The sequence below is a fragment of the Phaseolus vulgaris genome, chromosome 10, assembly GCF_051622355.1.
Source record: "Phaseolus vulgaris cultivar YP4 chromosome 10, ASM5162235v1, whole genome shotgun sequence".
In the NCBI taxonomy this organism is placed as follows: Eukaryota; Viridiplantae; Streptophyta; class Magnoliopsida; order Fabales; family Fabaceae; genus Phaseolus; species Phaseolus vulgaris.
The window spans coordinates 6,561,172-6,575,183 of NC_143507.1; the positions used below are offsets into that span (position 1 = coordinate 6,561,172).

The 14,012-nt window shown below is 35.1% G+C and overlaps 1 protein-coding gene and 1 pseudogene across 1 annotated transcript; both read left to right on the plus strand.

Annotated features, from left to right (window-relative positions):
• The first annotated feature begins 1,812 nt into the window (after positions 1-1,812).
• LOC150024185 (uncharacterized) lies at positions 1,813-4,450 on the plus strand (annotated as a pseudogene).
• A 2,551-nt stretch (positions 4,451-7,001) lies between these two features.
• Positions 7,002-13,612, plus strand: LOC150024186 (uncharacterized). The gene is made up of 4 exons (XM_090296040.1): positions 7,002-7,032; positions 7,114-7,166; positions 8,864-12,204; positions 12,511-13,612. The coding sequence occupies exons 1-4, from the start codon at positions 7,002-7,004 to the stop codon at positions 13,610-13,612; spliced, it is 4,527 nt and encodes a 1,508-aa protein (XP_090152166.1).
• The last annotated feature ends 400 nt before the right edge of the window (positions 13,613-14,012 follow it).

The window sequence follows — 14,012 nt, forward strand, 5'->3', positions numbered from 1 at the left end:
ATATTTTCAGTGTTGACCTTAAGTCTTTAATATTAAAGGTTTTTGTCTTTTATGTTTAATGAAATCAACTAGTTTTTTTTGTAAATAAACCAAGTGTTTTTGTTGATTTCCTTTGTTAAACAGAAACAATAGTTTATTTCTGTAAATCGATCAAATGTTTTAACAAAATTTTGTTATATTTTTCAAACTAGTTTCAATTGACTTAACTGTTGTCATTAACTTTACAAACTATTTTTGCAATCATTTGAGAACTATATAAAGGTGTTTTCTAAACATTTTAAAGGTAACAAATTTCATATAAGAAAAAAGATTAAAAATAGCCTTTGAATTTTTTTGAGATTACTTTTGTTCTTGAATCATTCTGCTGTGTGAAGAAGCTTTTTCTGAGTTTGTAATTTGTTGCATTCATACTCTGTAATAAACTCAGGTGATTTCTTTTCATACTTGTAATTTGTTCTTAGGGAGATCCATATAGGGTTTTTGGTTTTTCTAGTGTGTTTGTAAGACTTTGTCTTTCTTAGATCGTTCAAGAAACAAAACTCTTGTGTGTAATTCTTGTAATCTTTGATTATGTCACTACACCATTTTTTACTTTAGGCAACGCTGACATATCAACGAGTAGAAAAGTGTTGCCTAAAGTGAGTATAAGCAACACTTTTTTATTGTTGCCCACTTAGTAAGATTTATTTACCTTTATCTCAAAGTATTTAGAAAAAGTGTTGCCTATTTATTTTAAGCAACATTTTATAAAATGTGGACCAGATTGTGAGTACTTCAAAGAATGCTTTTAAAATTGTAGACATGTTAAATAGTATTTTAGGCAACATTTTTTAAAATGTGGTGTTTAACTAATATTTTAGATAACATTTTTAAAGTGATTAAATAACATATAGGCTTAGTTTTTAAATTGTGATAATTAAGTTTTTAAATTGTGATGATTAAATTGTGATTAATTAAGTTTTTAAATTGTGATAATTAAGTTTTTAAATTGTGATTAATTAAGTTTTTAAATTGTGATTAATTAAGTTTTTAAATTGTGAAAATTAAGATTCAGCTTCGTCACGAACTTACCTTGTTATTGAGTTGGCATTGAGTGGTCGTCACTGAGCTGGCATTGAGTGAGTGAACCTTGTGCCATCACGGACGAAGACTCTAAGTCGAAGCCGAAACCTTGTGCCAATAGAAACCCTAAGTTGTATGAAGATTTATTTGATAGCACCGAAGTTTCAAACCTTATTTCATAGGTGAATGATATAAGAATTTCTGGAAAAAAGTGACACTTACAAGGTAAATTACTTGATTGTTACTGTTTCCTTGTTTCCTTTTTTAATAGGACTTTATTGATAGCAAATAGTTGTGGCAATTTGCACAACAGGTCCTTTGTCCATATTCTTGTAGTTGGAAGTTTCCTTTGTCCATATTCTTGTAGTTGGAAGTTTCAGTAAGAAAATGTGATTGACTTGTATATATTTTGTCTTTGGCTCATTAAAATAGTTTAATAGTCTATTGTTATCATTAATGTGAATATCACCTTTTTATCATTATTGACTTGTGAAATAGACATATATATATATATATATATATATAAAGTATTAAAATAGTTTTTATATAAGAGAATTAAGAATTATAATTTTAAATTGCAGATTTATCTCCTATGTGTCCTATGTCTCAGCTGCATATTTTGTAATTACAATCTCAATTTATACAATATTTCTTGCATATAATTTGTGTACATAATTAATAGTTAATTCTTAGGCAACTAATTAGAAGAATTTCTTGCATATAATTTGTTTATATTTTACATTAAAGGTGATGGAGAAAGAGTGGGCAAAATTCCCAAGGTTTAGCAGAGAATATATAGATGGTCTTGAGTCATTTTTAGATTTTGCTTACACTAGAGGAAGACCTCAAGGACGTGAGATTTATGTCCATGCGCTGATTGTAGAAACTGTGTTTGGGCAAGAAGACATGTGGTTTATGATCATTTAATAGCCACGGACTTTCTAAAAGGATATAAGGTTTGGATTCACCATGGAGAAGAAATATCTTCGACTACCAAAAGTGATGATGACATGATAGATAATGAAGATTCACAAGATGATATTTATGGCTTATTGTATGACACACATAGAAATGTGGTAGAAGCAAAAGGAGGCAAAGAGGGTCCTAATGATGAAGCTAGAAAGTTCTACCATTTGATTAATGATGCAAATCAAGAACTCTACCCTGGGTGTAAAAACTTCTCCACTTTATCTTTCATCATTCGACTGTATTTATTGAAATGTCTTCATGGTTGGAGCAATTCTTCATTCACTGATCTCCTACAATTACTAAAAGAGGTTATGCCTAGTTTGAATATTCCTGATTCTTTTAACAAAACAAAGACTATGATTGGTGATCTAGGCCTTGATTATAAAAAGATTCATGCGTGTCCGAAAGATTGTATGTTATTTTGGCAAGAGAATGAGGGTCTAGATGTTTGCAGTATATGTAAATCTTCACGATGGAAGGAATTTCCAAATGCCAATTCTGAGGTTGAACAGCCAAAATATGAGCATAAAGTTCCTGCCAAAGTATTGCGACACTTTCCATTGATTCCTAGACTTCAAAGACTATTAATGTGTTCAAAGACTGCTGAGTCCATGAGATGGCATGAAGAAGAACGATCGAAGGATGGGAAAATGAGACACCCCGCTGATGGTGAAGCTTGGAAGAACTTTGATAGTCTTCATGAAGATTTTTCTACTGATTCGCGCAATGTAAGACTTGGTCTGGCTAGTGATGGCTTTAATCCATTTAGGACCATGAGCATATCACATAGCACGTGGCCTGTGATGATGGTGGTGTACAACTTTCCACCTTGGTTGTGCATGAAACCTGAATATACAATGTTATCATTGTTGATTCCAGGACCACAATCACCAGGAAATGATATTGATGTGTACCTTCAACCGTTGATTCAGGAGTTAAAAGATTTATGAGAGTTTGGAGTAGAAACATATGATGCTTCAGAAAATGAAACATTTTTAATGCGTGCCGCTCTTCTATGGACTATCAGTGACTACCCTGGGTATGCGATGTTGTCAGGTTGGAGCACCAAAGGAAGATTAGCTTGTGCATATTGTAATTATGACACTAATTCATCCTACTTGAAACATAGCCATAAAATGTGCTATATGAACCATCGTGTCTTTTTACCAATGAGCCATCCTTGGAGATCTAATAAGAAGTCTTTTAATGGAAAAAAAGAATTTGGATCTACACCACACATGTTAGAAGGGCCAGAAATCGTAGAAATGTTAAAAGATTTCATCAATGAATTCGGAAAGAATGCAAAAAAGACAAGTGATGGTCCATGGAAAAAGAGATCAATCTTTTTTGAGTTGCCTTATTGGGCAACAAATAAATTACGTCACAATTTGGACGTCATGCATATTGAGAAAAACATATGTGATAGTATTTTGGGCACTCTTTTGGATATTCAAGGGAAGACAAAAGATCATGTTAATGCTCGTTATGATTTGCAAATTATGGGAATAAGAAAGGATCTTCATCCAAGGGAGATTGATAAAGGCCGAGTACAATTTTCAACAGCCTGTTTTTCAATGAATGCTAATGAGAAATCTATCTTTTGTGGTGTTTTTAAGGCTGCCAAATTACCAGATGGAAGTGCATCAAATATTTTAAAGTGTGTGCATGTTAATAACAAGAAAATATCTGGTTATAAGAGTCACGATGCACATTTCATGTTGCATTACTTACTACCAGTGGCAATAAGAAGCATTATGCCTGATACAGTGGCTGATCCTCTAATTCGATTTGGGTCATTCTTTCACTCTATATGTCAAAAGGTTATACAAGTGTAAGATATGGATTACTTGGAAGCAGAAGTAGTACAAATACTTTGTTAATTAGAGATGATTTTTCCACCTAGTTTTTTTGACATAATGCTTCACTTACCTATTCATTTGCCGAATGAAGTGAGATTAGGTGGCCCCGTTCAATTTCGATGGATGTACCCCATTGAAAGATATTTATGCAGACTGAAGGACTGTGACACCATCAGTATTAAAAAGGAATCAAGAAATTGCCGCTATCCATAAAGGGTATGCTATTGAAGTGAACTCCCTAACTCAAAAGGTTGAAGGTTTAGAAGCAATTGTGAAATTTGTGCTTAAGCAACAAAACCCAGATTTGAATGAGGGGGATATAGAACATATGATGTCACGGGTTTTAAGGAAAGAAAATAGTGTAGTTGCTCCAGGTTCATCTACTTCCACTCATGATCCTTATTTGGACCAGGTATAGACATATAATTTGCATTCAATTTGTATTTATCTTATTTTATTTATAAACTTGATAATATTTTAAAAATTTTGTACATTTTGTTTAATTGTTTCAGGATGAACGTCAAGATAATACTGATACTGGACATGAGAAAGATTTTTGATGATTGAAGAAATGTAGAAATTTTGAGAGATTTCCTAACTCTAATTAGTTGTAATGATTACAACTTCTACTATTTTGGTATACCATGGAAAATGCAACTTGCACATTTGAAATATTTTGGTATACAATGAAATTACATTTTAAAGTAGTTTGAAAATGTTTCATATTGCGTCATTTTATAAATTAAGATGTATTTCATAATTTTTCACGTTAAAAAAGTGTTGTCCAAAAGTACTTACAACATGTACACAAATATTGTCTAAAATGACAAATAGGTAAATAAATGTTGCCTAAAACCATTGCCCATTTGATCAACATACAACATTGAAAATGCGTTGCCTATTTTATCAATATGCAACATTGAAAATGTGTTGCCTAAAAGACAGACAACATGTAAATAAGTGTTGCCTAAAATGACTGACAACATGTAAATAAGTGTTGCCTTTACAAGTGACAACATTTAAAAAAACGTTGCATAAACAATAGGCAACACTAAAAATGCGTTGCCTAAACATTATGAGAAAAAGCGTTGCCTAAACTTTTTCTGAAAAAACGTTGCCTATTCTACCAGTATAAGGCAACGGCTGCAAAAAAGTGTTGCCTAAACCTAAGCCCACGGCTGCATATTCCACGCCTGAAAAAGCGTTGCTAAAGCGTTGCCTAAAGTTAAGGCAACACTTTTCCTACTTTAGGCAACGCTTTTTAGGCGTTGTCTAAGGTCAAAAATGGTGTAGTGTGTGTTTAATGGATTCTTAGTGGTGCACAGAGGACTTGATGTAGTAGCTCTTGGTTAAGAGTGAACTGGTATATCATTTTATTGTTTTTTGGTTTCTAGGTCATAATCCAATTGATTAATTAAACATAACAATTGGTTTCTATCAGGTTTTTATGTTTGCTTTTCTTTTTACAATCGATTGATTTTAATTAATTGATTTTTATGAAATTTTCAATTTAATTTAAACAATGGTGAAAATTGTGAAAAATCTCTTGAAAACAATTCATCTCCTCTTATTTATTGACCATATATTCTAACAAGTTTATTTTTAAATGTAAATCAAATCAATCAAACATGCATTTGGGGTGTGCATCAGAATATGTTTTTTAATAATATCTAGCTGTTTTTGACAAAATTGTGATTGATTACCTTTAATCACAATAAAAGATGAGTCAAATCAGTTTTATTTTAAAACTATACATAACATATCACGAACACAGTTTAATTTTTCTTCTTCTCTGTATTCACAAAAAATATTTGTATCACGAACTCTTCATCTCACTCACGCAACAAAGGAATCAACCAAGGGTGTTTAATTAGAATTCTTTTTAGTTTACTTAATTGTAAACAATCTTCTTATTTGACTTAATTGTAAACTATTTCCTTTTCGCACCCCTGTTCTTATTTCACTCATCACGCAGGCCCATTCAACATTTTGTTTTTGCACTCCCTCTATAGTCACCACACCTCCTCACTCATTTTCATCTCTAGCATGCAAAAACGGAAGAGATCATTCCAAGAAAGAAAAGCCTCCGTCCGCCGCACGACGGCCTCCGCCTCCGTCGACTCGTTCAGCCCCCTCTCGCGATCAGAACCGCCACCACGCTACTGGTTTCGCCGCGCCGTTGACGTTGGTTTCGCCGCTACAGCTACAACCTTTCTCTTTCATTTCAATAATTTGGTGCAATTCGGTTAAATGTTCTTGCCTTTTTCATTTACAAATTTTTATTTACGTTTTTTTTTTGTTAATTTTCTCCATTAAAAGTTGCATGTAATTGGAATTACAGTGATGACTGTTTCTCCCTGCACCCCAACAAATGACTTCCTGCACCTCATCATTATCAAGAAATACTGTTTTACCTACTTCAAAAATTAATTCTAGATTACTCTTTGTGAAATATTTCCAAAACATACTTTCCAAAACATATTTTATGAATTCTGGATTTACCATTTTAGAAATTAGAAAAATGTGTTAGGGAAAGGATATTCCATAATGTTTTTTTCCCTTATGGATTTCCTATTTTAGAAAAACATTTTGCTTACGGAACCCCTATTTCGAAAATACCTTTTTGCTTACAGAACACTATTCTGGAATCATCCAAAATTATCAAAAGATAATTCTGGTATTACATAGAATGTAGGACTGCAGGAAGAAATACCCTACATTGATTTGGTTTAATTTTGAAAAAGAAGGTGGGGCCCACGGTTGTATTTGAATCGGGATTTGGAAGTGTTTATTAAAAGGGATAAAATAGTATTTTTCAGAAATAATTGGGCCCTTTTGCTTTTTGGACCCCTCATGTTAATATTATCACACTCAGCTCTTTTACTATTTGCACCATACTTCTTATGCTTCCTATACCTCCATATAAAATGTGAAGTCACTTCTATCCCTATCTAAAAAAATTTAAAACCCTAATTCTCTCACTCAAAACCTCACACTCTCCCTTAACCATTCTCTCTCAAAATCGGGGCACCTCCATACCTCATTTTTTTCTCTAAGTGCCACCACCTCCATTTTTCCAATTTGAGAGGCATTTGAGGGCACTCAAGGGCTATGGTTGAGGAGAGCATTTGCATGAAAGAACGTAAGCTAAGTTTTTGTGTTTTCAATCCACCATCTTTTGACCTTCTGTAAAATTCTTTTTTCTATGTTGTGTTGAAGACAGATTGTACAAACCAGAAATGTAACACGGTTAAGGATCATGGTTTACTCAATCCGGTATGCACATTTTCTTTAAAGAAACTGAATTGTACAATCCAATATGTATCATTGGTTCAGGGATGCATAATAGATTGTATAATCTGGTATGTATCAACAGATCCTAAGACATATATCGGATTGTACAATTCGGTTTGTAAAATAGTACATTCTAAATTGTACAATTTAGTATATAACACTGGATTCAGTATTACATACCAGATTGTACAATTTGATTTGTGAAATTCCCAGAAAGGTAGGGAGGTGTTACAAATGCCACAATCTGGTATTAAGAACAAAAAAAAATATCGAAACGGTAAACAACTTCAACCACCAAATACCAAACATCACCACAATGAAGATATCTAAGAAACCGCCTTTTTCAAAATGAGAACAACACAACATTGTGTCCACCAAAACCACAAAACCCTGACATATAGGGATAGGGGTAGAAGTGGAATTAAAGAACTATAGGGAGGTGTACGGAGAAGCGTTGGAGGTCCAGGGAGAATCCTCCTACTTCTTACCTTTGCACCACATTTTCAAAAGCCTGGCTCATTCTGCTGCCTAGCGATTTGCTATTTGCCAGTCACGTTTTTTATATACTCCACCTTGTTTATTTTGAAAGCCTGGGTCCATCTTTCTGCCCCAACATTTTACTATTTGCATCCCTCTTTTCAACTTATATGCTCTACCACCTCTTATTTTCTAAAAAAAAAATATGATAATTGTAGGGATATCGTGTGCGGAAGCGTGATAATTTCAACCAAAGATTATGAGAAATTAAAGTAACAAGTAAAGTGAGAATGATACCAGAATTTTTAGGTGGAAAACCCTTTAAATAGAGGTAAAAAACCACCGGCGAGAGAGCCAAAACTTTCACTATAATGATACTGGGAGTACAATGAATTCCTCTCCGACTAATAGATAAAGAGCCCTAAAACAAATCCTCTCTATATGGGTTAAACACTTACACCCAACAAAAATAGAGAGTATATGAGAAGAGAGAGGAAGTAAGTGTGTGTTGATTGTCTGTAGTGTGTTACATTGCTTGAAGGAAGCCACTATATATAGTGGTTCTAGGAGACAACAATAATAAATACAATTAATGGTAATTAACCTCCCATTGATTGTAATTGATTGCGGCAATTAACCTCCCATTGATTGCAATTGATTGCGGCAATTAACCTCCTATTGATTGCAATTGATTGTGGCAATTAACCTCCCATTTATGCCAAGATAACGGTAAAGGTGAGTCATAAACCCACAAATCTCCACCTTGACTTGCCTTTGACTGGAACACTCTCTCGCCATGAAGCCTTGATTAAGTATGGATAATACCAGCTAAGTTCAGGCAATGATCGAACTTAGCCGATGGAAGTGGCTTGGTCAACATGTCTGCAGGATTTTCGGTCGTATGAATTTTTTCAACAATTATATCTCCTGTATCAACAATGTCTCGGATAAAATGGTGTTTGATTTCAATGTGCTTGGTCCTTGAGTGATACTTACTGTTCCTGGTCAAGTGGACAGCACTCTGACTATCACAAAATATAACAAGAACATCTTGTTGAAGACCAAGTTCACTTACCAAGCCTCGAAGCCATATAGCACTCTGACTATCACAATATATTCTGCTTCAGTGGTGGACAAAACCGCAATTGCTTGAAGTGAAGAATACCAACTGATAGCAGACCCACATAGGGTAAAGATGTAAGCTGAAAGTGACCTTCTCCGATCTAAATCACCACCATAGTCAGCATCAACATAGCCAACTGCTCCTCCGGGATCGGCTCTATGTTAACTTTGTTTCCAGGAAAAACATGAATGCTGAGTCCTACACTCTGAACTTAACCGCTGTGGAAAATGGTGTTTCTGATAAGGAATGCAGCTACTATATGTGGAAGCAAAAGTTTCCTGTGAGGTTGGAAAATGTGGTTGAAAGGAGAAAGGATGTGGAGGAGTGGGTTGTTACATTAGCCTTCCCACATCAGGATAGGCTTAATAGGGGAATGAGCTCTTCTGGGGTCTATGCTTTTCTTCCGACCGAAATGGTCACCAATTTCCCATTCATAATTCAAGCAGATTTTGTCTTGGCATCTTCTAGGGAAACAATTCTCATGGATGACAAGTGGAACCATGGAATACTAGAATGTGTTCCAACAGCTTTTATTGATTCATTCAAAACACTTATCTTAGGGTCAGATCAAGCTCCTGTATCCACTTTGGCAAACATGTTCAAATTCATTCCAATCAGAAGTTCTTCATACGAGAAGTTAAACTACGTGAGGGAGAAAATAAAAGAGAAACTGCTTGAAGAAAACATAATTCCCATAGAGACTTACAAGGAGCAGAAGCACTTCTGTAAGCCACGTGAAGTAGGACGGCTTCTGCCTGAGTTCTGGAATGTTTTGAATGATGCTCGGGCTGAAGGAATACACTTGGACAACCTATCTTCTTATGATAACAGGAAAATCTTGAGTTCTGCTCTTGATATGAGTCAGTATGATGGCATACTCGAGTTTTTAGGTGTAGAACATGTTAAAGCTCCCTGGTATGCAATGTGTATTCAGAGTTCTAATCTCGTGGATGGATTATCTGAAAAGTCATATCTGAAGCTTTTACTCTTTTTTGCTACAAATTGGCAGTCGTTCTTTAGTGGGTCCAACATGGCGGACATTCCATTGCTTAAGTATGTGTGCTCTGATGGGAGTCTATCGCATTGCAGTGTTTATAATTGTAGATATGGATCCATGGAATTGGTTCAGGCAGATTCTAAGAAGTCTTGTCCTCATTCTTGGTTTATTAGTTGGAATAAGGAATTTTCTTGTGTAACTAAACAATATTTTATCCCTGAACCTACTCAGAAAGCTATGTTAACTTTTCCCCAAAGGTCTACTTTGCTGGAGTGGCTACAAAATGAAGTCAGATTTACTACTTTGAATGTGAACGATTTTGCAGAAAAGCTTTGCAGCTCCATAGGAAACGACTCCAAGCTTGCCATTATATATGCTAATTTCCTATATCATTCTTTTTCCAAATATTACTTTTCCAGCTTTGAAGTTGACGCACTCTGTAGGTCTATGCCAATTGTGGATAAGTATGGCAATGTGAATGAATCTAGAAATAAGGTTCTTTTGCCAGCTAGAGTAAGCGATTGGGCAAAGTTGATGGTGTCAAATCCTTGGGTGAATCAAAATTATGTTGAGATGGGAGAGGTATACTTGAATAGGTCTACTTATGCGGGTCAATCTACAGACTACAAGAAGCTCATCAAATTCATGACTGATCACCTCGGTGCTTCTGATATTCCAGATTTATACCCTCCCAATGCTGGATTTTCTGCGGCAGATACACGACTTACAAAAGAGAATGCTTTTTTGCTTTTGCATTGGATTAAGAACCTAAAGTCCAAGTCAGGTGGTATACCACAGAGATTCCTAGAATGCGTAAAGAATGGCAGCTGGCTCAAAGTTACAGTCAATGGATGGATGCCACCTTCAAAATCATTCTTTATTGAATCATCTTTGGGAAGAACTCTGGAAAGTTGTTCTGCTCTTGTGGACATTCCACTCGTTGATGAGACGTTCTATGGAAGTAGGATACATCAGTATAAGGAGGAACTGAAAATTGTTGGTGTGATGTTCAGTTATGAGGAGGCTTGCGAATTCATTGGAAAAGAATTAATGCATAGAGCAGCAAATTACAATTTAAGCCGCAATCATGTTATTCTGATGCTTGAATTCATTAAATGCCAAAGGGAACGTATTCTTCCTTTAGACAAATTTGTTAACAGCGTAAAAAATGGAAATTGGCTGAAGACATCTCTTGGTCTCAGGTCTCCTGAGGGATCTGTGTTATATGATGAGGAATGGGAAGTTGCATCACAAATTAGTGCTATTCCTTTTATTGATAGAACTTATTTTGGTAAGGAAATTTACAATTTCAAAGAGGAGCTTATGTTGCTTGGTGTTATTGTTGGCTGTAGTAGAAAGTATGAAGTTGTCATTCATCATTTAAAATTACCATCAAACTTTGCCAGTTTGAATGCTGAGGCGATTCTGTTGTTGATGGAATGCGTAAAGTTTTCCTCTGCCTCGGTTGAACTTGTGAATTCAATCAAGACTTCAAGCTGCGTGAAGACGAACATGGGTTTCAAATTTCCAGGTGATTGTTTTTTGTCTGATCCTGTATGGGGCTGCATTTTGGAGGTATTTGGTGATCTTCCTGTGATTGATAAAAAATTCTACGGAGAGAGGCTTTTCAGTTACAAAGGTGAATTGAAGAAAATAGGGGTGGTGGTTGACTTTGATGAAACTATAAAAGCATTTGTTCCTCAGTTCAAACAGAAGGCTTCCAAAACTTCCTTTGGCCAACAACACGTGAAATCGTTTCTTTCATGCCACAGACTGCTGAAGGGAACTGAATATAAATTTCCTGCTGATCTCTCAGCGACTGTACGAAGTGAGAAGTGGTTGCTTACAAGGAATTGTGGTTATAGTGTTCCAAGAGATTGCATTCTTGATGGTGTGTCATGGAAATCTATTTCTTCAATAACTTGTCTTCCTTTCATTGATGACAGCTGTTATGGTACAGAAATTCATGAGTACACGGAAGAGCTGAAGAGCTTTGGTGTTGTTACTGAATTGAAAGATGGGGTGAACTTTGTGCTTAAACATTTAAATTTTCCATCAGATCCCTCCACCATTGCTCCTGAAAGTGTCTTTTCTTTTTTGGAGTGTATTCGACTTCAACTCAAAGGGGCTGTGTCGCCCCTTGATGAAGCCTTCAAAAAAAGATTGTCTACAAACTGGTTGAAAACACATGATGGTTATAGGTCTCCAGATCAGTGTCTGTTGTTCGATTCCAAGTGGGGTGTGTACTTCAAGCCAACTGATGGACTTTTCATTGATGCCAATTTTTATGGTCCCCAAATTGCATCTTACAAAGAAGAACTCAAAGAAATAGGAGTCATAGTTGACCTTGAGGAAGGATGTGTTTTGGCTGCTAAGCACCTTGACTCTCTCTCTGATTATAACACTATTGTGCAAATATACAGGTACTCTCGATTCAACCATATTTTTGGCTGCTAAGCAAATATTCTCTCGAGAATATATTTTGTGTTTTCTGTTCAAACTTTTGTCCAAGGAGTTATTAGTATTTTCTCTTTAATAAGATTATTTGGATCACTATTTAGAATTTTCGATCTAAAAGGATTCTATTTGTATGTTAACTAACATCGAGGTAGAAAATAATCTTTTATTGTCTACATGTTCTTTTGTTACAGACTTGTTGTATTCTTTACTCAATCAGATTCCTGATATTTATTTTGGGTCAAATTATCACAACATTTTGGATTTTATAGGTACTTAAGTGAACACCGCAAAACTCAGGATGTAGCAGCAACCACTAAGATTTGGATACTAAAAAGTGCAAAGTGGGTGCATGCAAAAGAATGTGTGATACATGATCCTGATAATCTTTTTGCTTCCAAATTTTATGTTCTAGAAGATATCTATGATAAGAAGATTCTTCCCTTTTTCTCTTCTGACATGAAAGTCAGGAATAAGCCCTCAGTTGATGATTATGTCAACCTTTGGAATGAATGGGAGAGTTCAGTGGAACAGCTGTCATACGACAAGTGCCATAAGTTCTGGTTATTTATGTTACACCATTTTAGCTTACATACAGAGAAAAAACTTTCTGAAAGGTTCCTGAAGCTTCCTGCTACTTCAGGCAACAATGAGATATTCTTACAAGAGAAGAAAGATGTTTTCATTCCTGACAACCTTCATCTGAAGAGGCTATTTGAGATGGAGAAATTCTTTGTCTGGTATCCTCAGAACATGGTGCCATCATCTAGGAGTGATTTATCTGATTTGTACAGAAAGATTGGTGCTCGAAGTGTCTCTGAGTGTATATGCACTGAATATCCCTTACTGCCGAATGTTGTTGAACTTAAGCAGATTGATGCTGCTAATGTTTGTAATGTGAGGGTGTTGGTGAAACTTATTCTTGGTTTTCTTGCTTGTTCCAGCCTTAAAATGGAACCAAACAAGAGGCATGAAGCTGTCAAAGGGCTACTCAACTTGAGTTTCTTTGAAGCCAAAGATTCAATCCATGTAAGTTATAGTGTGTCATTATCATCAGGGAACATCCTTACCAAAAGGGCAAACAGAATGGTTCGTTGGGAGAGTCAAAGTTCAAAGTTTTTCACCCAAATGAACTGGCATGGTGAAAATGCTGGCTTGGTAAAGTATGCAACATATTTTTCAGAAGTCATATCAGAGGGTGTTTTGCTGGAGAATCACGATCATGTTGCTCCACTCTCTGAGCTCATCAGGTTGGCTTTTTTGCTGAAGTTCAATGATGAGGCAATTGCCTTCCTCATGGACTCCAAGAACTTGCAGATTTTCTCTGAGGATGATGACTTCCTCAGTTCTGTATTTGGATCCACAAGTATTTAAGGTATTTTTTTGTTATCATTTTATATACTATTTAGAATTTATTTATTTTATTATTTTTAATTTTCTGATTCATAGTGTTGTTTTGTTTTTTCAGCAAAGTGTTTCTATGAGATCACATCCAGAATTTTGTGGAAGACTTGGAAGAGATATTGCCGAATTACTGTGTTCTGTTGTCTGCAGTAACTATATATAGTTTATAATCTTCCTTTTTTTTTATTTAGTCTATGTATGGACGAAGTTCCAACAGTTGAATATCTATATGAATGTTTCATTATCTTTTTCAATCTTTTTTTCCTTTCTTTTTGTCTGTTCTAACTGTGAATAGTTCGATTAATTTGCTAGTGGAACCTTAAATTGAATGAGTTTGTAAAAGTTGTTTATGTTAAAAGCTAAAACCAAT

Bases quoted from the DNA above. Each gene is read 5' to 3' on its own strand.
- LOC150024186 (XM_090296040.1), top strand. From the start codon at position 7,002: ATGGTTGAGGAGAGCATTTGCATGAAAGAAC. The intron at 7,033-7,113 runs GTAAGCTAAGTT...TGTTGAAGACAG, and splicing joins GAGCATTTGCATGAAAGAAC to ATTGTACAAACCAGAAATGT. The intron at 12,205-12,510 runs GTACTCTCGATT...TGGATTTTATAG, and splicing joins ACTATTGTGCAAATATACAG to GTACTTAAGTGAACACCGCA.